General features: G+C 31.0%; 2 protein-coding genes, 1 long non-coding RNA gene and 1 pseudogene across 3 annotated transcripts; 1 reads left to right on the forward strand and 3 right to left on the reverse strand.

The window, feature by feature from the left end:
* Window positions 1–9,939: 9,939 nt before the first annotated feature.
* Window positions 9,940–10,892, reverse strand: LOC130500828 (probable aspartic proteinase GIP2). Its single transcript, XM_056995777.1, has 2 exons — window positions 10,698–10,892; window positions 9,940–10,381 (listed from the first exon to the last, which is right to left on the reverse strand). Exons 1-2 carry the CDS (start codon window positions 10,869–10,871, stop codon window positions 10,028–10,030), a joined length of 528 nt encoding a protein of 175 aa, XP_056851757.1. The 5' UTR covers window positions 10,872–10,892; the 3' UTR covers window positions 9,940–10,027.
* A 239-nt stretch (window positions 10,893–11,131) lies between these two features.
* On the reverse strand, window positions 11,132–12,414 carry LOC130500317 (zinc finger BED domain-containing protein DAYSLEEPER-like). Its single transcript, XM_056995239.1, has 4 exons — window positions 12,125–12,414; window positions 11,719–12,043; window positions 11,580–11,652; window positions 11,132–11,334 (listed from the first exon to the last, which is right to left on the reverse strand). The coding sequence occupies exons 1-3, from the start codon at window positions 12,395–12,397 to the stop codon at window positions 11,585–11,587; spliced, it is 666 nt and encodes a 221-aa protein (XP_056851219.1). The 5' UTR covers window positions 12,398–12,414; the 3' UTR covers window positions 11,132–11,334; window positions 11,580–11,584.
* Window positions 12,415–13,821: 1,407 nt separating this feature from the next.
* On the reverse strand, window positions 13,822–16,700 carry LOC130507390 (uncharacterized; annotated as a pseudogene).
* An 8,159-nt stretch (window positions 16,701–24,859) lies between these two features.
* Window positions 24,860–25,736, forward strand: LOC130507541 (uncharacterized). The gene is made up of 3 exons (XR_008942358.1): window positions 24,860–25,106; window positions 25,400–25,424; window positions 25,537–25,736. It is a non-coding gene; the product is annotated as an uncharacterized LOC130507541 (long non-coding RNA).
* The last annotated feature ends 425 nt before the right edge of the window (window positions 25,737–26,161 follow it).

A 26,161-nucleotide genomic window follows, 5' to 3' on the forward strand; every position in this document is an offset into this window, starting at 1 on the left:
ATATCTTTTCTGTTTCTCAATAGATTAAAATTATTTGTATATTACTTCAGACTCGTTTTGTTTGTTTCATTTAATTAGTGCGATGTTATGGAAGTTTGTAAGAAAAACTTATTTATATTTTTGAATTTACAAATTCGAATATTTCAAGTTTCAAAACTACTTAAAATAATATAGATGACATATAGTTTAGATCTATACTCCAAATAATATATGTTTTGAGAGAGAATATCAGTAGCGACTCTTGTAACCTTATTTTCTTAAATTTTACTTAGGGTATATATTTAGGAACAAACTTAGAAAATAGTAATAACTACTTTTGAAGACTGAAACATCCAACCTTCTGAGGCAGATCATTTAAAAATCTATCAGTTTGAATGGATGGTATAATATCATATGTTTATCATTTATAGTGTGTGTAGATCTTCTTTCTAGCTCCTAGAGTTCGCCCTAAAGGTTTTCTCTCTGACGCTCTTCCCTAGGCAGCCTCCTCCATGGATCTCCTCCTCAGTTTCAGTCCAGTTCTCCAGGCTCCAACCCTATGAAGCAGGCCTCCTCTCCCATGGCACTGACGGTGATTGCGTCTCGTCCACTGTCACTCCGACCGCCATCTCCTCCGTTGCGATTCCGCCCTCCTCCAGATCTGCCGCCGTGTCTTCCCTTTCCGATGCCGTTCGAACCTTTCTCTCCGCCAGTGTGTTCGTCCTTACTAGCCCTTTTCAGAGTTCTCTCTCCGTCAGAACCACCAGATCCGCCGCCGTGCTCGTCTTTTTCGGTGCTGTTTGAAGCCCTCTCCCCGCCAGAACCACCAGATATTCCCGACGTTTCATTCAGCCTCGTTTTTCAGCTACACTTTGATACACCATTCACCCTCTCTCAAGCGTTCTTTAAAACTTGGAATCTGGATACTCCACTTCCAAATCTGGCCAGTGGTGATGTTGTCCTTTTGTGTTCTTTGGTGCCACAAGATTTGGTTATAAGAGTTTATATACTGCAGTAGGCAATGTCTTTTTGGCCAATATATTGTCTGAAATCGTCGGTGTTATTCTCCCATTCATACCATTTTTGAATCTTCTATCCAAGATGGCGACAAATAATGGTGGTGGTGGTGACGGTGGCGTCCCATTGTCTTCGAGCGTCGCCTACGAGCTCTATTCTCCTGTGGTATACAGGTCTGTATTTGGGTGTGTCTATGACACTTTCTCCTTCGCCTACGGGCTCTATTTTCCTGTGATATACAGGTCTCATCTTAGCTCATTAGTTTTGACTTATTCTGCTATTGTAGAATGGTTTAGACAGCTATGTGTATGGGGTGATGTTGGAATTGAGGTCCATGATTTTAGGTTGTGACATACCGATGAGCTTAGTCTCATTTGGTTCTATCTTATTGACCTCTAGTAACATTTATATTGCCTTGGCACGATCGTCAGCAGTATGCAGTTCTCTTACGGGTTCCATTCTGGATATTGGTGTTGTTTTTGTGTATATCTCTTCTTGGTGGCAAGGTAGAAGAGAAACTCATTCTTATTTTTATCCCGATGAATATGGACGTGGCGGGTTATGATTTTCCGTTTGTCTCTCGTTTGAATCAGTTTTCTTTCCTAATATTTCTTCCTATATGGAGTGAATTGGATGAACAAGCTTCGTTGGTTTTACAAGGATCTTCCTCCCATCGAATGAGCTTTTCTGCGTATGGTGCAGTGTATGTGGCCCTACGGGTTACACTAGATGCAGTCTTTGAAGAAGTTTATGATGTTGTTGTGATACAATTTCATATGGCTCTTTTTGTGATTTGTATCGCCATTCTATTATTTATGTTGTTTGTTTTGGCTGTCAATAGCCTCTTTGTATCCTCCATTATTGGAGAGTAAATATATTTAAGTTTAATGCAAGTTTGGTTTGATAAAAAAAAATCATTTATAGTGTGTAAGATCTTTAAATTAGTATCACTTATATCGAAAGGAGGAATGCTATAAAAAGTTGTGAACACATAGAGAAGATATTATTCAAGAGCAACATGACAAAAAGATGCGAACACGTAAAAGTATGGTTGCTACTTAATAAAATTAAGAGAGAATTGGAAAAAAGAGACACTTTAAATTTTTGTTTATCCATTTAGGATTTTTCATACTTTTAGCAATTTTGGACATGTTTTACCCTTCGTTCATGGAAAAAATAGTAAACATAACTTTAAAAATGTAAAAAAATATGAAAACTATTAAAAACATAGGTATGACAATATATATGTTTAAAATTATTTTTTTAAATGGGGAATCATATTTATTTTGTCTTCTAACCTAGGTTAGAATACAAATTCTGGTAGTCTACTTCTTTTAGAAATCAGATACTAATTTTTATACATAGATATATCCTGGGTATATACCGTAAACTAAAATTTCTTATACCTTATATCTGAGGTAGAATTTGTTACGTTACAATCTAGCAACATGTCTTCAGTCTACCTGCAGCTATATAACGATATATAGCCTCAACTCTATGTTGTATCTTACGTAGTTTTTGTGTCATATAGTCTTCTACTTTTTACCTTATATGACGTCTAAGAAAGAATAGGCTTCCCACGTATTGTACTGTGTTCTGAGTGAGGTAGAATACGTATTCTAATCAAATCCGAAAATATGGAAACTTCCATTTTCGATTATAGATGTTTTCCTAAATCTACTCTAAAAATCTGAGAGAATATTTTGTAGACACCCCACGTTTTTCTCCTCCTCCCATGTTTCCGTTCTTTTCATTCTCTGTGTTTCTCTTTTCTTCATCGCCCCATCTTTTCTTTTCTCCATCAACAACATGGTTACAATCCATGTTAAATCTCGTGAATGGATGCCCAAAGATCATTCTCTCTTTTGTACTCTGTATCTCACTCTTCTTCATCTTATATTTTATAAGCTTTTACGAATGTATATAGTATAAATACAGAGGATGCATATATAAGCAATGATTTACGCCGGTTCATATGGTAAGTGGTCGTCATATTGCTCAAATAACCTGAGTTCGAACCCTCCTCTTTACCTTTTTGTCTTATTTTTTCTTTTTTATTTAATGAAGGGCAAAATAATAAATTGCATATCGTCTTCTCCACATTGACCTGCTATTATCTGCTTCCAAAAATGGCGGTTTCAATTTTTTTCTCAGATTTTTCATTAGTTTCATTATTATTGTACTTAAGTTAGTTGAAACTTTATAGATCTAACTCATATAATCTATTTTCAACACAAGATAGAAAAAAACATTTTTTTTCACTTTCTGTTTTTTTTTTTGCCTTCTGAATTTGATTGATGAAACTGAAAAAATATACTAAATGAAATACAAACCGATAAAAACAAAAACAAAAAGGACAAACACTAAAACCCCACAAGAATGCTTCAGATTTTTAACATCTCTGTCAAGGAAAATAAAACATATGGGATAAAAATATGAAGCACAAGCCAAGCCGAAGCAATCGAACAAACTGACCCAAAACAGCACTATCTGAAACAGAAACTAAAAAGAAAAAAACTCAAGATCTGTAGATCTAAAAATTCAATCCCCAAAATTTTTAGATCTGTTAAGAAACAAAGAAGAGATGATGAGAAAGGTGAAGAGGAAATAAAATACAGGGGACGAGTCATTCCGGTGGCGGCGAAGAACGTCCACAAACAAAAAAATCAACGAAGGCTGGCGGCTGTTCTTGAACTCTCCAACTTTTTATGTCACGCAATACATATATTTACTTTCTGGTTTTACTATTTTTCCTTTAAAGCTTAAATAAATTATGAAATAAAAAATTAATTTGGTTAATTAAAGGGCATAAATGATATTAAAGAGAATATAAATCCTATTTATCCAAATAATTCTCTACAAATTCTATTAGGACAAACTTAAGTTAAAACTGTCTCTTCTTTCCAATTTTCCCTAAAATTAAATGACGATTTGCATATAGTATTCAAGTCCTTTTCGTTCGCAGATAGCGTGAGACTTTCCTTGAAAGCGTTGGACAATTGGTTTGTGTATTTCCTTAAACGTTTTCCACTTTAATATATTTTTGTTAGTCTTCAGTCTCATCTCTATCAAATATTTATAGAGAGAAATTTAGAAATTTCATTTAAAATTTCCGCAAAAGATAGAGTTATTTAACTAATTCTAATAAATCATATATAATCTTATAATATATATATATATATAATATATATATATATATCCCTTATATTATCTGAGGAAACCATTTATAAACAAACTTTTCAATCATGTGTGATTAACAAGTTTGTCATTGCTTACTTGTCATCACCACAATCTACCTCACAATTTTTTTCAAAAACCCTCTCTTGCCTAGACTTATTACATGTCATGCCATTGCCTAAATCATATAGTATATCTTTCATGTTATTCATCTATGTACCATTGTGTCTTTACATTAATTGTAGAGAATATTGTATTAATTGTGTGACTATTTCGGAAATCTATAAATGAAATATTTATAAAGACAACATTTATCATTTGACTTAATCACACGTCTATATTATTTTTTATAGTACATCATAAAAGGTAGGCGCCGAGCATATATTATCAGAGAGTTGCATATTAGACGTACATAATATGAACCTTGGTTAGTACAATTTATATGTTGGTGTTGCATATAGATTTTCACAGTGGATATCACCGATATTATTATGTACTCTCTGTTGAATCTTCATATATAGACTCCGTAATAATAATCACAGAAGGTATGAAGATTCTACATGCTTGATCTACAAATGCAAAAATCTATTTAGTTTTAATAAATGCCATACTGACGTAAGTCTATATATATTTTGTGAAAGAAATATAAATCGATATTTGGTCATTATAGAATTTAATTTATATCATAATTGAAGGATGAATTTTCTAATGGCAAATTGATTGATTTTTGCAAATCGTCCTTTAGTATTTTAATGACGTGTAGTTATTGGTAAATCATGGAGTTTTTTATCGACAAAAAATTATATAAAGAAAGTTTGCCTAATCTGATTGGAAAAATATTGAAAATTGGCAATCTATTCATAATTTAAGTTGATTGATTTTATAGTTACATATGTCTCGGTAATTACATGTTTATATAAGAAATGTATATTTTGAATGATTCCACATCGTTCTATAATGTGTGTCAAGGAAAAATGATTAACTTGATTAGTTTATATTTATGATTCTTAGGGCGATTTGATTTTTGTAACACCACCTAAATATTAATTATTTAAAATACTACAACAACTTTGATAAATATTTTATTTCTTATTTTAAATGGATAATTAGACATTTATTGTCAAATATAGTAATATTGATTGTTAGATAATATCTTTTTATTTTATTTTGTATTGTGTCTTTTTGGAATAAAATGCTTAGTTTAAAAAAATACTTAAATTTTATGAAAAAATAAAAATGTGTAAGAAATGGATCAATTTATAACATTCATAAGTAAAAAGTGTTGATTGTAAAATAGATAAAAAATCTTATAAGAATATTTATTTTTAGAAAAAAAGAGAAATAGATTGGAGAAGATCTTAGAGACTAACTATTCATCACTATTATTCCTTTTGATAAGATTTTTCTATTATTAAATTATAATAATCTCTTATATACTAAGGTAGGAGTATTATTAGATACAGTGAAATCTCTATAAATTAATAATGTTGGGAATATACCAAACTATAGTTTTTATTAGTTTATAAAGATTATTAAATATACTAATTGAACCAAAAAAATCAATTTGGGACTATAAATTATATTAATTTATAGTGATTTTAGTGTATATTAATTTATCGAGTATTAATTTAAAGAGGTTATACTATATTAACCTTATGTTCATATGTTATTTACAAGAATGTCATTTCCTACGTGACAGTACCATATTCTTTCTCAGCCTCTTTATGTAAAAACATTATTCTTACTAGATTTATTACATTCTTTGCCACTATGAGTTAATTGTATCTTAACATAATGTTTTGGTCATGTTAATTGGTTACGTATGTTGATATGGACGATAATATCAATTTCGGTAGGGTTTTATAATGTTATACAAAATTAGTAGGATAGTATGATATCAATAGTCACAATTGATAAGGTTTTTACTATATATATACAATTCATATTTTTATAATATTTAATTTCTTACGATTCTTAATTATACATGACATTTTAGGGACTGAAAAATATAAACGATTCATAATTATGTTATTCTATAAAACTTTAGTACATGACATTTATTTTGATGAATATTTTTTGTATTCCTATTTTATGGGATATGTGACATTTATTTTGGTATAGAAAATATACATTATTTATATTGTAATATCAAAATATCGTATATAAAATTTATTTTGGGATAGACACTATTCATTATTATATTGTAATATCAAAATATCATACATAAAATTTATGAACAATCTTGAAAATTGTAAACTACATTCAAAAAAGAATTCCATATTAAATTTCTTGCAATCCCTAAATTTTTGTAAAAAAAATTTTGATGGCAAAATTATCATAAATGGTGACATGCATTAAATTTGGAAACTTATATATTCCGATTAAGTTTAAGGTGGATATCATTTTTAATATGAATTTCCTTAATTTCTGCCATATGCATATAATACTTTCTATAATTATCTAAAACTCTACGATTTTAATCATATACAAAATTAATAAGACAGTCTGATATATATAGTCACAACTGATAGAGTTTTGACTATATATCCAATTCATATTTATATAATATTAAATTTGATTACGAGTCATAAATGATAAATGACATTTTTAGGGACTAGAAAATATAAAATATTTATAATTATGTTCTTTTATAAAACTTTAGTTGGTGACATTTATTTTGAATAATATTTTTGTATTTTATGGGATACATGACATTTATTTTGGGACTGAACAATACAAACTGTTCTATATTGTAAAATAAATGTCGTATATGAAAAATTATGAGCAATCTCGAAAAATTGTAAAATCCATTCAACAATGCTTTTAAATTTAAGTTTCATATGCAAATTTTATTCAAAGAAAAGATACATATTAAGGAAATTTAAATTTGACCATAATTTATGAAATGTTGAAAAACAGAAAACTGATATACGCAATCATCATAACGCATTTTAGTTTCGTTTAATATAAAAAGAGTTAGTATAAATTTATTTAAATTCTCATAACTAATTAAAAATCACACAAAATATTTTGGAGATTTAATTGTAAAACATTATTAAACAGGTTTTTCTAAATAATTAAACAAAAATCTAACCAATTACATAAGTTGTAAATTATTTTTATAGATTTACTTTCACAAAATTTACTTTAATTACACCTTATTAATTACACAAGTTTTAAAAAAATCCGAAGCTTACTTTTTATAATATGCATAATGTCCTTCAATCTTTCATTATATAACATGTATGTAATATTTGTGATTAAAACATTTACCATTCTAATATCTATAGGTTAAAAATTCTAACTTCTACTTAGTTCGTTCACTCCGCGCAAGGCGCGGATATCACCTAGTATATTCTTATTTTGCAATGCAAAAAAAAAGAAAAAAGAAAAAGATATATTCAACTCACATAAACAAAGGATTTGATTTACTTGCTTTTACATGACATTTGAGACTATCATTTCTATTCTCAATAGACTGATGTTTATATTAATTTAGACTCATTAATGTGATGTTTTAGAAGTTCATAAGCAAAACTTATTTATATTTTTTGAATTTACAAATCAAAATACTGCGAGTTTTGAAAATTTAATGAAATAGATGATACTTTAGAATGGCCATAGTAATGGTATATTTTAATGTTTGAACGTTGGATATAAAACGAGACCGCGTAATAAACTAACCACTAGATCTTGACCTGTGCGACCGCACGGGTATTAATTTTCTGTTTTAGTTTTTATTTATTTATACTAAATGATGTATTTGTAATACTTGATCGTTTTACATTGACTACGTTAGGGATGTGTATTTGGATACCCACTGATTCGGTTAAAATCTATTTGGGTTTGAGATTCCCGAGTTTAAAGATTTCAGCAACATTCAAATATTTATAAAATTTTAGTTTCGGTTTGATTCGGATATTTGCTGGTTCGGTTTGAATACCGATAATCCATTTGAATTATTTTAAAATTTTCAAAATTATATATACTTTAAATTTCTCAAAACATATAAATTTGAGTAATGTAAGCCAAAATATCTAAATTAAAAATTAAAAATTAAAAACAGGTTGATTTTCAATATTTGGATGAAGAATAAATATATTTTAAATATTTTTGGTGTTTGATTATTGTTTATCTACTTTATATGTTTACTTTTGTCTATTTTTTATATTTTCAAATAGTTTTGACAAATTTAAGTTGACAAAAATAACAACTTTAAAATATCATTAATTGTTGAAGAATAAAAAATAAAAATACATTAATCTAACTAAAAAACAAACATTAAAATAGGAAAAAGAAAACATATTAATCTAACTGAAAAAGACAAGCATTAAAATAAGAAAGAAAAAGAAACACATTAATATAACTGAAAAATACAAGCATTAAAATAGGAAATTCAATTTAATTCTCAGTGGCATACAATTGTAAATAACAGTGAAAACTAAGGGATATTCTATATGTGTAATTCTGTTTTAATAAGATAGATGCATAATAGTGACTTAATGCTTGACAACAATTAATTATATTTGAAAAGAAAGAGAAGATCAGTAGGTGTATCTGCGTAGGCTAGTTTAAGGAACATTTAGCATTAATGGTATGTAAGAGATGCAAGTTTTCAACCTGCTTATGGTACACACTCACATGCATGGTGGTTTTTACGTCAACAACATATTTATATTTCTTTCCAAATTAGTCTTACTATTGAATTACCTGATATTAGTATATTATTATATACATATATATTATATTTGTACTCTGACCACTTCTTGCTGGACAGAGAATTTGATAAAACAGATGCATACAAAGGGAGTAACCATCGTACTTTAAACTACTGATCATTTCGTTTCATATTGCTAGGAAAATCTTGGACCGGCATTGAATGACCATGATCAGAACTAGCTCATCATATTGTATTTCCGTCCTTTCAACCTATTGTCACATGGAGAAATATTGTTTATAGTCCGAAATCCGAATCCTCAAAACACATTTAGCTACGTGGCTAATCATTTAAATCGCAATCCTACTCTATAAAGTAACTTAATTAATTAGAATGTATTGAAAAAAGAAAATTAGCTAGATTGTATTTGTATGTAAGATTGATCTGACTTTATGGCGGATCAGGAGCTGAATCTAATGCTGATTGGGTGTCTCGTGTGGACCGTTCGCTCTCTGCTTTACGATTAGGTCTTCGGCTGATGTAGATTTTCCGGCGGTTGATCTGATGACAGAGCGAGATGGTAAGGTGGGGGATTCAGTGGAGTTACGGAGGAATCTAAAAGTGGAGTCCGGTGCTTTTGTACTGTAGACGACTGGTCGAGCCTAATTAAAATGGGTGGATTACAGAACAGTTAGAAGGCTTTGTATTGGACTTTGATTTGGGGACAGAAGACGCTCTTTTTCAGTTAGAAGACTTGTTTATATTTTTGAATTTACAAATCAAAATACTCCAAGTTTCGAAACTAGTTAATGAAATAGATGATACTTTAGATTTATATATACTCCAAATAAAATATCTTGAGAGAGAATGTTAGTGATGAGTACTCTTCTAACCTTATTTTTCTTAAATCTACTTAAGTTTAATATTTAAATAATAAATATTATGGGGATGAACTTAGAAAAGAGTAATAATTAGCTAGTCTTGAAATTTGAAAACCTCAACTTTTTCAAACATCTATCAAATTGACGTGGATGGTGTTATCATATGTTTATTGTTTAGTGAGGAAAATCTTCAAATTATCATTCACATCGAAATGGAGGAATGCTATAAAAAGATGTGATCACATAAAGAAGGTATTATTTAAGAGCAACGGGATGATATCATAATGTCATGCATATGCATGTGATTGATTCTATTTTAGGAAGGCCGAGTGGAGCAGTTTGTATCATGAAGCAAGAGTGAGTCACTAAAAGAGAAAGTAGACGTGCTAAAGTCAAACTCCAACAAATAATCTTGAAGTTGATGTGTCCCAATCACAATCGAATCCTCCGGATACTGCCCGCCGTCGTAGAATGCCAAACACGTCACCATCTCACTAACTTCCACCACCGAATTAGCACCATAAAATCCCCACTTCACCTCCCCTGTCTTCCACGGCAGCCCAAACTCTATCTCCGGCACGTCCGGTCCGGTATTCTTTACGGCGATGTTTCGTGCATCGAAACAATCTTTAAACGGCGCAACAGATGTGACCTTAGATATCCCCATTGCCTGTGTAATTTCGACCCCCCCCCCCCCCCCCGGACAAAAAAAAACAGAATCAGTGAAAATCTCATTTTTAGCACAGGCTGCAGAGCACTGCTTCGTTTTTTTTTAACAATGTTTAGGCATAACTTTTGTGTGTGAAATGTAATATGAGATTTTAAGAATAAAATAAAATATCCTTGCCTTCATTTAAAAGAATCTCCTCATTATAGTGTATAGACATTATTATGTGGTGCTCATCTTCTAAACCGAATTAGGATTCCAAGATTTTTTTTTTTTTCATATAAATGTTAAAAATGATTTCTTTTATTGGGAGTTATACCTCTGCCTTGAGTGTAAATGACTGAGCAAGAGCATTGTAGATATCGGTCTTGAGTACGGTGTATGGAACCACCGTGCTTAGTCTGGTTGGGACTTCGCCAAAAATCGTCAAAGGAGTCCCGTCAACGTACATGGACTGGATACTGATTTGGTAACCTCTTGAGTCAATTACCATCGGCGTTGAAGTCTTCTGAATTGGATTTATAGCCGTCAGATGGGAAGTCCATGTCCATGTCCATTTGTCCATTTACAGTTTGTGGACAGAGAGTGACCATGTCCATTAATGACCATGTCCATTAATGACCATGTCCATCAAAACCCATATTTATATGGGTTACCATGAAACCCATTAATGACCATTTATGAATTTTTTTAGTTTCAATCTATAAACCTATAAATACAAATACAAGTTGCTAATATTAAAATTCAATCATAAATCCACAAGTACAATAATATATAAGTTCAAAAGACCACATAAATAGCATAAGTTTTACAATAGTTTCATAAGTTTTACCATAATTTCATAAGTTTAAAACATAACTCATAACATAAGTTCAAATTTCAAAAGATCACATAAATTCAAATTTCATAACGTATCTTCTCCTCCATCTTCCTCCAAGACGCTAGCAAACTGTTTCCTGCACAAACACATTTTACTCTTAGACCAGCAGAAATGACACAACACAACAATGTCTAACATCAGACATTCACTGATTCAGCTATAGACACTGTTAATCCAAATCACTTTTATTCAGCTATAAACATTGCATATTACAGAACTGATGAAATATAGAACCCAAGAACGCACACACATCAGACATCTAACCATCAATACCAAAAGCAAGAAAAAAACATCATATTTTCTACTTGGTTAGAGTCTAACCTGCTTCACATTTGACCTGCTTCATTAACTTCTTCTCCAACTTCCTTCAAGGGTTCAGAATCCACTTCATCACCTAAGAAAATTTGATTATCAGTTTCAAATACAAAGACAACCAAATTCAAATGATCAAGGAACTTACTGTCTAAAGATTCAAATCCTCTTAGCCAATTCCTTGCGCATATCAAGGCTCGAACATTCGAAGGGAGAAGGCTGCTTCTGTACTTGTTTAACACGCGGCTTCCAATGCTGAAAGATGATTCTGAAGCAACCGTGGTGATAGGTATACTCAAGACATCACACGCCATTGATGCCAGCTCCTTAAATCGATTAGCATTGTCTCTCCAATAGGAGAGAACATTCAAGCTCTCAAAGGCCATAATGTCTAAAACCGGTTCTTCTAGATACTTATCCAAGGCTGACTTCCCATTACCGCCATCATTTTGTGAGATGAAAGCATAGTACCCCTGCAAACCAAAACAAAAACAGTAAAGATCAAACCTTAAGAAAGCATAAATACACTAAAGCAAAGTAAGTAAAAAGCTTACATCATATCCTCCTAAAGTGGTCTTTGCTGCAGGCTTTGATCCTGAAGTAACAGGCACAGTTTTCTTTTTGTTCTTTTTGTAAACATCAAACAGCTTCTTCAACTTCTTCCTAATATGATCTAGCTTCATCTTACTTGTTGTTGCATCCAGAGTTGTGAAGCAGTACTCTAGAAATCCAAACTTCAACCTCGGATCAAGAACCGCTGCAATGGCTAGAATCTCACAATACTCATCCCAGTATTTATTAAACTTAGGCTTCATTGAAGCAACCATCTCACTGATGACTTCATCTTCGTGAGTTACCTGATATTAGTGTATATACATATATTATATTTGTATTATGATCACTTCTTGCTGGATAGAAAATTTAATAAACAGATGCATACAAAGGGAGTAACCATCGTACTTCAAACTTGTGATCATTTCGTTTCATATTGCTAGGAAAATCTTGGACCGGCACTGAATGACCATGATCAGAACTAGCTCATCATATTGTATTAGGCCGTCCTTTCAACCTATTGTCACATGGAGAAATATTGTTTAATAGTCCGAAATCCGAATCGTCAAAACACAATTAGCTACGTGGCTATTCATTTAAATAGCAACTAGATTTTGATTCGCACTTAAAAAGCGCAGATTTGTTTTGATATCAAATAATTCTTTTGAAATCAATTTTTTATAGATAATATATAGCTTGGGCATATTTATCCGGAACTGCATATCGAATTATACAAAACTGAAAACAACAAAAACCAAATTAAAATGAATTTCATAAATAGCCAAGCAAACCATTTATTTCTGGAACAAAAAAAAAATAAACCGAGAACCAAACGGGTACCTAATTTTATAAATACAAATGATATACTTACAAATATTGATTATATTTAATTTATAAATAAATAATTACCAAAAATATTATTTTTATAAACCGAATTACCCAATTTTTTTATCCGAAATATCAAAAAAACTTATCTGAATTAGTTGATATTTGTATCCGAACAACCCGGATTACCTGATATTTGAATTAAAACTCTAAATTATCCTATATTTTTTTTTATCAATTAATACATAATTACCCATAAACCAGAATCAAACTCGGGCTAAATTAGACCCAATTTTTTTTTGCATATTAGCCGGTTACCAATTTTGCTACTAAACTGAACCAAAAACTGAAACAACCAAACCGAAACCAAACTAATATTTTTAAATACCTAAAAGGTTCCTAATTTTCTAAAATCAAAACACCAAAACAAAAATACCTTAATCAAAACCGAATGATGGGGACTGATACTGCATATACATTTACATTGTGCGAATAAAGCATTCTAGTTTTAAAAATTATGTAACTCTTCAGGTAGAATTCTATTAGAATTTTTACTAGATGATATGTTTTCACAAATTTTGGATTTAATAAAAACCTATTTATATATTAAAAGTTTGATAAAATTCAAAAACTCGCCATTAACTCTTGAATCGATACCGGTTAATCTGGCAAAGATCCATAAAATCTTATAAAACTTTTAAAATTTTGATTAAACTAGATATACTTTGTAATAGTATACAAAACTAAATAAACTATTTGATCCGCGCTTTTAAAGTGCGGAAATATATTTTGGCAAAATTTTAATTTAACAAAAATAATGATATTTGTTCCTAGCTTGCGTATTAAATTTGAAATATTAGTAAAATCTCTAGTTTAATGATTTTACTAAGATTCTTTGCAACCACAAGCTTTTTAGTAAAATCTCTAGTTTAACTCTCGTACATATCAACAAATACAAAACATTATGGTTGTCAGATGAAGTAAACAAATTCAAATAGAGTGTGTGTAGCTTTCCCCTCAAGTAAAGGAAAAAAGTTAAGGATGAAGATGCATAGGCAAAGGAGCCAGCAAAGAAGATGAACCCAAAGCATAGATATGTCGCACTCTTCCAGGCCCTGAGCAACTCTAACCACCTCGAAAACTCTCCTCCAAGGCTCAAACCCACAAGCCCTTCTCCTATCAAATCCATTCAAGATCACGAAAAGCATGACCGGGAATGCAATGGTTACAAATACCGTTCTGCACAACAAGCTCTTAACACGTTTGGATCTCAAATCAGGTTTTACAGGACGAACCATTAGAGACACATTGGCAAAAATAGCAATGCTCCAATCTCTGCGGTGGCGAAATTGATTATGGACATGAGGCATAGACCGATGAAGGCAGCTGAAATGTTCACTGAGTTCAAGACAACCCAGTTGGTTCCATGATGACGAGAGGAGATTGGAGATAAACCGGGGATTGTGACAAAGGTTATAAGGAGAAGCGAAGAAAATGTTGTAGCCCACATGATGGACCGGTTTGCTGGAGAATGTTGACCCGGTACTTGTTGACAAGCAAAATAAGGAAGCAGTGTGACGATGAAACCCAACAAGTGCAAGCCAAAGACCTGTTTGGCTACGTCTAACCATTTCCATGACTTGAGTTTTTCAGCTGAGTTAGGAGTGCTTTGGTAAAAGCATTATAGCCATCAATGTACAAAGACGGTGCGACCATCGGAATAGGGGATACAAGAAGAGAAAAGGCGATCATGTAGACTCCTACAGAAACAAACTTGCATGGGGAAGTTAATAGGTAAAGGAAAAAACGATTGATGGAACGTCTCAAGGAGGTTGTTCACTGATCTTATAGTTCCTTCAAGTAACCTGCTGCGTTTAAACAGCAAACACGGAGTTACAATCGAACATTCATACAGAATTCAGGAGCAGAAAATTTGAATGGATTCAAAAAATCAAAGTTACTGAGAAATTCTACTGCATAAACGATTCACTGTAGTTCTTACGCATTACAAGATTCACGTACGGAATTAAAAAGAAGGAAACTATAAAGACAAAAACTCACTGGGCGCCTCGTAGAAAGAACTCGTGTTGCCTTGCCTTACTGACACTGTCCAGAGGAAAGCAAGGCAAAACTTTTAAAGTAATTGCATCAACTTTGATAATCGCGGAAAGCTCAATGAGGGCCAGTTGGGATACCACGGGCCTGATGAGAAAGAATACAAACATTCTCTGTCAACTAAACGAATCTAACTAAAGACAGATACAACTATACACTTTTACCTGCGAGTAGAGTGAACTTGCTGGGGGTAGCACTGTCTTCAAGATAGTCTGCGACTGGGATACCGAAACTCTAGTCGGTATTCAACGTATGAGCCACTTTTCCCCAACAATCTTTAGCCAAGTAGAGGAGAGCAATGATGCAACCTTCTCCACCTCAACATAAAACCCTTGCCTATGCACCGCTAAGTAGTTGACAACATTGATGAGGTCGAGATTTGGCATCTGCCCATTGGATGCCTCTGCATAGATACTTAGTGTGTCCTCGATTCTTTCACTTCTACCATCGACTTTCACAACCAAAGCAGCAGCCACTGTTCCAGCCAGTCTGAAGCTGTCAGATTTTTTAACCTCGCAACAGTTGGACAAATCCGAGACTTCAAAAAGGTATGTGGTATTCACTTAACCATGCAGCAACAGGTCTACAGTCTCCATTGTGAGAATCAGCGACAGAGTAACTCTAGCGAGCAAGGAGAATAAAGAAGTGGCAATGCCTAAAGACAAATCCTCATAATATCCACCGTTTATGTAATCATAGGGAGTAACCAGCACAACAGACTCTTTCCCGTCACAACGAGGGCTCTTATAATCCCAGCAACGTTAAACCCGTAAGAAGCCCAACTGACATTCCCTAGAAATTTATATAAAGCAGGACCCGAGAAGAAAGTGCAGTGAGTGAAATTGGTTCTGCACCCATCTCTGACATGTATTTCCCAATGAGCCTCTGGACTTCACTAGAAAAAAAAAGTCACACCAACGCAAAATCATTTAGTTACAAGGGCAAGGGATGAAACGGGACAAAAGATGCAATCTTGGACTATGGCACAACTGGACTTTATTACTTGAAGAAAGACGTAAAAGAGCAGAACAAGTTACTTATTGGAGAGAGTATAGACCGTGCAGAGCCTGAATAATAGAGTCCAAAACAAAGTATTCGAAGTTTGTAAATCATAAACTCAAATAACGCAGCAGTTATATAGAATACTAATTTGGTTAACACCAGCAATGTCAAGGAGGCTACATTAGGAGATCACAGTGCAAAGAGTCGGCCATAATCTCATTTAAAATTCAGTTTTTTTTTTTTTACCAAATGCACTTTATCACCAATCTATCATCAACACTCATAACAAACCTAAAGAATCAGATCACTTAGATACACAAAACCTCATAAAAAGTAAAAGCAGCAGTCGCCGGAGAAGATCACACTATAACAGCATCAATGAACCAAACTAAAGAGCAATGATGAGGCAAAGACGACTCACCTGAACACGGGACTGACTGTGAGCGATGAGAAAATTTCTGAGCTGAACAATCGGTTTCGGTTTGATTTCAGGCGATCCATCATCACTCTTCTTCACATCCTCTGTCTCCGTGGCTATGATCTCCGATAACTTTCCGGTATGGTGAAAGCCGATTATCGCGTGGCTTGGCTTGGGGATTGTTGTAGAATCGGGTCGACCCAGTCAATGATTGATGGGCTTAAGTTTAGAAGCCTTTCTATTTTATTTTGTTTGATTTGGGTTTAGTTTCATTAACAGGCCGGATTTCTATTTGGGTTATTTAATGCCAAATCATTTGTTTTGTTTATGAGCATCATTTTTTTTTAACTAAGTCAAGATTGATAATCATCCTAATTCTTTCTTAGTAATAAGGTTTAATAATGTCAAGATTGATCTGACCATTCTGATCACATATATACCTTGATCAAAACATATATATATTATATGTGTGTGATCGTTTCGATCTTAGTGATTTTGTTACTTCGACACTAATAAAAAGTATTGCTACTTTTACTAAAGTGTAAATGTTCATTAATAAAAATGAAATTGCTACAAAGTTCTCTAAAACGAAATAACGTGAAAAGTCTTAAAGCAATACTATGACGGAAAAAAGTAATAAAAAATATCGGCATCTTCGGGATTGAAAATGTAGATGTTGGGAGTGATTGGTTTAGCTTTATCTTTTTACTTTAGTTTTATCAATACCATTAAATCAGAATAATTCCTAAATTATACCTTAATGAATGTTTTAAAGTTTTCCAAAATTATCCTTAATTTTACAAAGGATGATAAAATTCATTAATGACATTTGAGTCTTTTAGTTTTGGGCCTGCAGAAATATATTTAAATGGATCAAAAAATAATGAGCTTACACATATTTATAAAATATGCTACTATTAATATAAATATTTTATGTTCAGATATTAGATATATATATATTCTGAAACTAAATTAATAAAAAAACATAATGACATTATAATGTTATTTTCTTAAATCTATGTATCATAAAATTAATTTTAAATCTAAAATAGAAAAATAAAAAAATACAAACTTATAATAGGTTATTAATAACAAAAATAAACTAATATTGTCATATTAATAAGTTTTTATATTATCTTTTTCTTTGGATGACATAATAAAAATATCATCAAAGTTTAAAGACCACAAGTTTATGTAGTATTAAAAAGTATATGATTAATTTAATAAAAAATCGAAATACTATAAGATATTTTATGTTTATTAGATCACATGTTAATAATGAATTTTTAGGTTTTACGGGTTCTATCGGATTTTTAATTAACGATTTTCCATTAAATCCGAACTAGATTATATACATGGTACGGGTCTACCAGTTCAGCAGATCTAGGTCGAATATGAAAACACTTCTTAAAACTCAACATTATTTTCAAAAAACTTTTAAATTATATGTTCTTTAAAAAAATATAAATTCATTCAAATCACTCTTGACCAAATATTTGTTTTTCTTATTTTTATATTTGAAGAGAAAAAAACAAATAATAAAAATATAAGAACTCAATTGTTATGATTTGAAACAAAATAATAGTAATTTGTAAATTAATTTTCGGTTAATAAGTGAAAACAACCCGCGATTTTTAGCAATATTTTATATAATTATAAATCTTTAAAATTATATAATAGCCCAAGTAAGAATTTTGGATAAAACATTATTTAACTTATTACAAACATAAAACGGTTGAATGATGCATTTTAAATTTCGCCATACTGTACACACCATTATAACCCCACATAATTGAAACTTGATCATGTTACGGTTTATATAATTAAAATGAATAATAGTTAATCTTTATACTGAAAAACAACAAAAAAACCCCGCCCTTTCAAGGGCGGGTCAAAATCTAGTTTATTTTTAAGCATTAAACTTTACCAATCATGTTGTAGCTTTACTTTTGTTAGTCAAAGCCTACAACAAATTACTATTAACTTTTACCAATCATGCTTTAGATTTATTTTTAAAGCTACAATAAAAAATCTAAAGCAAATTTTTTTCTTATGTATTTTAGGCAAAAAATCTACATCCTTGTTTTATAGGCTGTAGAAACTTTAAAATGAAAAAAACTATTTATGATATCAAATAAATTAGATAATCATAATAAAAACATTTATAAATATTTTACTTTAATTCTGGGTGTTTTCAAAACTGCTGAAATATTTTAAATAACATAAAATATTATTTATATCACATTTTAAATAACAGTAAACTTTGATAATTTATAATAATCATTAATATAAATTATTTTAATTGACTAAAAATAATTATTTTATATATACATCACATATTTTATTTTGAAATATCTACAACATATAACATAGTTACAACAAATTTAACTACAGCAAAAGTCTCTCGAAAAAAATCTATAGTAACAACTTTACAGCTACAACCAACTTACCTATATCTAAACTTTTACTGCTAAATTTTTACAGCCACAATCGAACCAATCACCCCCGTTATTGGTAGCTTTGGCAAAAAAACCATAATCGAAGAACCGAACCGGAACCAAAACCAAATCAAAGATCCTCAAATATCTGCATGTTTCCTATATTTTTATATCCGAAATAACCAAACTGAACCACAACCGAACCCAGAACCGAACGAATATCTGAATATATTAATTATAAATGCATATAACATAACTTAATATATATTTATAACTAAATTTTTTTTTAAAGAATTCAAAATATTTGAAGATAACTACATTGTTATAAAATATCCAAACTACCCGAATTATCCAAAAATATCCGGATAATTTTATCTAAAATATTCAAAGTAATCCAAAATATTCGAACTTTTTATCTAAATCATCATAATTATTTTATATTTTATCCTAAATAATCAATATTTTATCTGAACTATCCGAACCCGAACCGGAATCAAATGAGAACCAAAATTATTTCAGCTATTTTCTGGTTCCTAGTTTTGCTATCCGAACCGAACCAAACCCAAAACTATATGAACCTAACCGAACCGAAAATAGACCAAATACTCAGTGGATCTTTTAACCCCCTATCCAAACTATCCGAAACCCGAAATATCCGAACCAAATCGATACCCGAAATGCCCAGACCTAGTTATTGGAGTCTACAAAGTAGTCGGTTGGTTTCAGCCGCGGCTGTGGCTAATTAAAAAGATAAAAACAAAAGTATTTTTATTAAATTTAAACTTTACATAAACTCGAAATAATATCCTGATAAATATGTTTATTCCCTATATATTAAAAGAGAAGCATTACAATATTTTTGTAGCCACTTGTCATCACCATAATCATTCTTAGAATACTTAGAAAAATATGTTGGTACATTTTATTATATAATAAGTTTTTATTAAATTAACAATAAATTAATTATTAATGTTATTCATTGTTTCCTTATATAAAAGTTACGGAATTGCCTAATGTGACTTAAGTATATATGACAACTAATGATTTTGAATAATAAAGATTTGATGAAAATTGATATTTTCTCTACATTTCATATAATTATAACTTATTAAAATAAATTAAGCAACCACATAAACTATATAATAAAAATTTAAATTTTTCTGGATATGTTATATTTTTAATTTTTAAAAATGACTACAAATAAATAAATTTGTTATAAATTTCACTTTGAAATTTTTATGATCCTTTGTGTAAAATTTATGCTATAACAAGATACAAATGATTAAAAATTTATATAATAAATATTAATATATATATATACGTATATATATATATATTAATATTATTAAAATAAATTATATATCATATAAAAATACATTAATATTTTAAATTGAAATTTGCTTTGGTTTCTTTTTGAGAAAATTTTTGAATAAATATTGACAACTTAATATCTATATTTTAAACTTTGCATTGAATGTTTTTAAAAATATAAATTACTGACTGTTAAACACCCAAGACATATTTTTTATTGTCAGTGGTTTTAATTTTTTGTTATAAAAATACAAATGATCAAAAATAGAAAAAATATTTGTTTGAATTAATAAAATTTATTTATGTGTTTGCACCAGTTTAATTATATACGTAGAAATTACTATATTTTAGTTATTCAATATATATTTATTATTACATAGTATATAAAATCATATACTCCCTTTGTTTCATTTTAATTGTCGTTCTAGGTTTATACACACAAATTAAGAAAACATATGATTTTGTATATTTTCAAGATAAAAACACAATTACTTATACATCTAATCACATTTCAACCAATACAAAAATAAAATGAAAAATCATTTAAAAATTTTTCAACTGAAACTTTAAAACAACATTTATTTTGAAACAATTTTTTTTTACTACAACAACAATTAAATTGAAACGGAAGAAGTAATACATAAAAGTAAATTATATATAATACTAGGGTCAGCCCGCCCTTCGGGCGGGATGAAAACTAAAAAAATAATTTAAATAGTTAGAACAAATATTTAATATAAATTTTTGTTATTTAAAAAATTTACATATTAGTTAATTTGTACATGTTATTGTATTTGAATACTAAATAAAACGTGCTATCTGGAAAATTTAGTTATGATTTTCTAAAATAATATTACTTATTATTTTTAAAAATATGGATTTTTGGTTAAAAGTTTTAAGATGATTTCTTTTGTTAAGTGTCACTACCTCCAACCATTTCGGGTTGATGCTCGTTGCAACAATGACCTTCGGATCAACACACATGACTCGAGTTGTCTGTGGAAAGCCAAGGCCTGAGAGTCAAATAAGCTCAGAGTGACAGTGTTATCACTGCACACATCGAAAAGAGCAATCGTTAGAAAAAATACTCAGAAAAAATCCATATGAACAACAGTATTTAAATTGCGGAATGACATGTACGTATCCAAAAAATTCATATTTTAGATTAAAAGCTTCAACTAATCGGACTCATTATCTAAATATTTGTTTATCTTACTTATATAAGTTTAATGTAAAATATGTAAAATGTATAACCAATTTAATTGATTCAACAAATAATAGTGACAAAATGATTTGGAGATATAATCGTTGATGTTTGTAACAACACTATGATAAGTACCTTTTCAAAAAAAAAACTATGATAAGTATTATGAGAAAAAAATAAGCATCTCAGATGTATATCAAATCATACACACAAAAAGAATTGTTATGTATATCTATTTTCGACCCATCATATACACTATTCTTGATGTAAATAAAATAAGAATCTCGATGTGGTGATTGGTCAAGAATAGGTATGTATATAGAATCAGTTCCTCTGTAATCGTGTACACAAAAAGAAGTTTCATTCACATTTTACCCCAACAAAAAAAGTTTCCAAGTCTCAACGATTAAAAGCGTTTAAATAAGAACTCAAATACAATATAAGAATTCGAAAACCTTGTCTTGAAGGATCCATGAGGGTATACCAAACATTTTACTCAGCTTCTTCTGCTAAATCTTAGTAATAGACATTTCTATTCGTATTTCATCTTCAAGAAGAGTTGCCATTTGCTTTGTTTGGAGACTCAGGAACTAGTTTCTTTGATGGATTCGACTCTGCAGAGCAGAAGTTGCATTCATCAAAACACGCTTCGTTCCTCTTCCAACAACACCCAAATGAGTAAATACCTAATGATGATGATGATGTTCTTGCAGCACCGGTGTGAGTAGTGGAGACTGTAGGCGAAAGGAGAACCAGTAAGAATTGATGCCACTCCACTTACATGTGAGAAAGCCTTTGTACAAGTAGTGTTTTTTTTGCAGAAAAAAATTCATAAGATTCCAAAATTATATAAGTTACCTATGTATTTCTCACCCAACGCCACAACTCTACGTCTTCTTCATGTACTGCCTCCTTGCTTGTAACCCACTGAAAGTAGTCTACAAAAGAGATGAAAAAGAAACATGATTTGACAGCCACATGGGTTGCAAGCTTCAGACAAAACTTATGACTCAAGTGTGACCCACATTAAACCATACCACGGCATACATGGATCCCGCGAGAACAGATATAGAAGTTCTAATGGGATGAGAACAGAAATTATGACAATATCTCTTCAGGTCAATTAACAACACTATGATAAATATTATGAGAAACAAAATAAGCAGACTTTGTTCTTAAGAAGCACCAAGCACACTACTCAATCAGAATAGATAATAAGGCATATGAGGAGACCTAGAGCGCTCGTGTTTCTTTTTAAGAATCTGCATCGAATTTCATAAAATAATCAGATTGGAAGAAATCAGAAACCTGAAAACGAATCGTCGAACTACCAAGACTTTAGGTACTAACGCTTCCAATCAAACGCTTACAAAATAACTACGCAGGCCCTTCTTAGATCTGAAGTAAAGCAAATGCTAATTGTATATCAAATCGATAAGACGGCAAACCTTTTATAGATTATGATACACTGCCTTGAAGAGGATAACTCTCATTCAATGTCAGTCGCCTTGACAGTTCAGATTTTTAGAGCCGTAGATGAAACGACGACATGGAAGCCACAGTCAGAGCTTCTAATTTATGATTCGTCTAACTCTTCATCACGAAGCTCCATTGTTGCTGCAGAACTTCATAGATCGATAAAGAAGATGAATAATTTAAGTTTCGGTTAGATGATGATGTTCTCCTTCCTCTTCTTCTGATCATGACTCATGAGTAGGTGGTTCTGATAGTAACAAAGCTCACTTTTTGTAGTGGCAGTCACACCGCTTTGCGTGAGTGAAGCTCGCATTCAAGGTATATCGTGGGTAAAGTATTTAAGAAAGAATTTAAGAAAGAGGATGAATCTATAACTGGTGGCTCTTGGGGTTGTTAGGATTTTTAGGAAGATGAAAGAACTCTACCAGATCTCAGGTTGTGTCTTCATCGACAACGGTGGAGGTGAAATTGGTTCTACCCTAATATCAAATTGACGCTTTCAGCCGCGTTTGAAGTTAGAGAAACTATCTGTTGGGCTGATTGAATTGACCAAACTTAAGGCCTAGAACAAAGACAAACACACGTGATTCAGAGTTAAATGATACGTTGCGTTTTTGTCGACTATGACACGTGGCACGCTCACAACATCCGAATTTGTGACATGGAATCTTACGTGGCGCGCCTAGGAGGGAGGAAACTGAACTTAAGGTGCAGATCTTAACCAGTTTTATAGTGTTAGGTTTACCGTTTACGTGAAAGTCATAACATATATACGTAGTTTTTTTTGGATATTAGCATCTGACTATTGTAATTCCTAAATCATATGAGTTTTCCTATGGGACTGGGACCAATCATTTTCAACAAACATTATCCTGAGGTTTCTTTCTGATATAGATGAATAGATGAAACATCGATCACATATGGCTTATTTTTTATGCATCAAATTTAATTAAGATCGGTTAATTTAATATGTTTTCATATGGTATTGATCACAAATAATTGATGTTGGATATTCATACAGCAAAATCGTATATAACTCATCTCTCATTTGATAATATATTTTGTTGTCTCAGCAAATATTATTAATTTTATATGTTTAGGTTTTATTTTACAGTTACTATTTTAAATAAATTGTTACATTTTAATTTTGTATATAGTGTAGTTCTATAGCAATGTTGTTCATATTTCCAATACAACATATTTCATACAAAATTTACCTAGTTAGCAATTTTTAATATATAAAATAAATTTCTACAATATTCTTACGCTAAATTCATTGTAAAATAACCAAATAGAAAAGACATTTCGATATATAAGAAAAATCATTTCTAATTTTATTTTCTGCATATTTTTTTAATTTTTATGATAATATTCTAAATTTAAAATTACATAAAATTTCTTAAGTCAATAAAAATTAAAAATATATTATATTAATGCTAATGTGTTGTTCAAAAAAAAAATATTAATGTTATTTAGCCTATTTTATTCTAAATTCCATATATAATCTGTGGGGAAATTTCATAACTACACTTTGTGTAGTACCACAATTCAACAATACCATCAATAAAAAGACATTTTCATAAATACATCAAGCATTAATGGGTGAATTACTAAACTGACCCTTGTCTATTCTTCTCAACCATTATCTTCTTCTCTACTCTGTAAAAAAATTCTCCGACGAGAACAAATTGTCTTCTCTCTCACGGCAACGAGCGACGGCGACGAGGTCAAGCGATGGCGACGAGATCGAGCGACGGCGACGAATGCGACGAGATCAAGCGATTGTGACGAGATCAATCTACTGCGACGAGATCGAGCGACGACGACGCGATCGAGCGACGACGACGGGAGACGACGAGATCGTGCGAAGGCGGCGAGATCGAGTGTATTCTCTCTCACAAAGCAGATGAGATCGAGACTCGAAATCTCAAAGTGTCGAATTCTCATCAAAAATCACAAGTTGTAATAGAAAGAGTTTTATAACCCCTTTGTAAATATGGATTTCAAGTACTTTTAGAATTTTATTACGATACCACATAGGGTTTGACTATATACATCCGATATATTTTGATTAAGTGATGGTTCATTAGCTTCCATATTTTATTTGTTGTGTAGTTCACGAGACTACTCTCAGAAGAAGCGAGTGATGCTACTGACGAAATGATGGAGCAAGAGATGGCTTTAGCTAAATTAATGTAACTTGTTACCTTTTAAGCACTGAAAGTTTTGTCCTTTTATGTTGCCATTCATGTCTTGTTGTATGTGTTCATTGTGAGATTACTCTGTTTGACAGATCATGTGGTCAATTATCATAACTAAAGGAGGTTCCTTTTTCTAATGTGCATTGAAAGTTTTGCTCTTTGTGAATAATACGTGTAGTTTCTGTTTGTGCAGGTGAAAGTGTTTGTTTATGTTTGCTAGATTCATGTCTTGAAGTGTGTGTTCATTGTGAGATTAATTACTCGTTGATTGATTTTTGTTTTCACAGGCTAGGGCTTGTTGGAACTATCAAGGTAACGTTCTTCGTCTCTTTCTGTTAAACTGGTTTGGTAAATTCATAGCATGGAGATATGTTGTTAGAAAGCTAATGGATTTTTTTTTGTTGTTGTTAATGATGATATGTAGGATTGGGCTAATGAAATATTTAAGAGGCCGGAGGATCAAAAGTCAACCAGGAAAAGAAACAGGATGCATTTTGGCAGCCTGCTTATACATTTATTGTAGACAAGAGGACAAGCCACAAACTATTAAGAGTTTATAAAATCATTTATGAATCATTTATAAATTTTATAAGAGCTTATAAAACCTTGTATCAACCTTCTATAAAGTTAATAAACACACATAAATATTTTTATAACTATTTATAAAAGTTTATAAAACTATTTAAACTTGCCTTGGGGATAGCAAAGAAGCAAACGCCCCACGTGGTGTTGTAATAGAGTCTTTGAAACTTCACCTGGATAATAGTTGTTTTAATAATTTATAAGTTTTTATAACTTTCATAGCTAATTTATAAATCTTTATAAAATAATTTATAAAGTTTATACACCATTATAAAAGATTATAAAAACAATTTATATGGGTATGTAAAATTTTTGAAGCGGTGAAGCCTTACTTGCTGTCCACATGTGCTTCAGAATCTGCCACGTATCATCATCTCTTTACAAAGCCTTATAAGGGTATGTAAAATTATTTGTAAAAGTATATAAGCCATTAATAAAGGCATATAAAACAAATTATAAAATCTATA

The sequence above is a fragment of the Raphanus sativus genome, chromosome 2, assembly GCF_000801105.2.
Source record: "Raphanus sativus cultivar WK10039 chromosome 2, ASM80110v3, whole genome shotgun sequence".
Classification (NCBI taxonomy): Eukaryota; Viridiplantae; Streptophyta; class Magnoliopsida; order Brassicales; family Brassicaceae; genus Raphanus; species Raphanus sativus.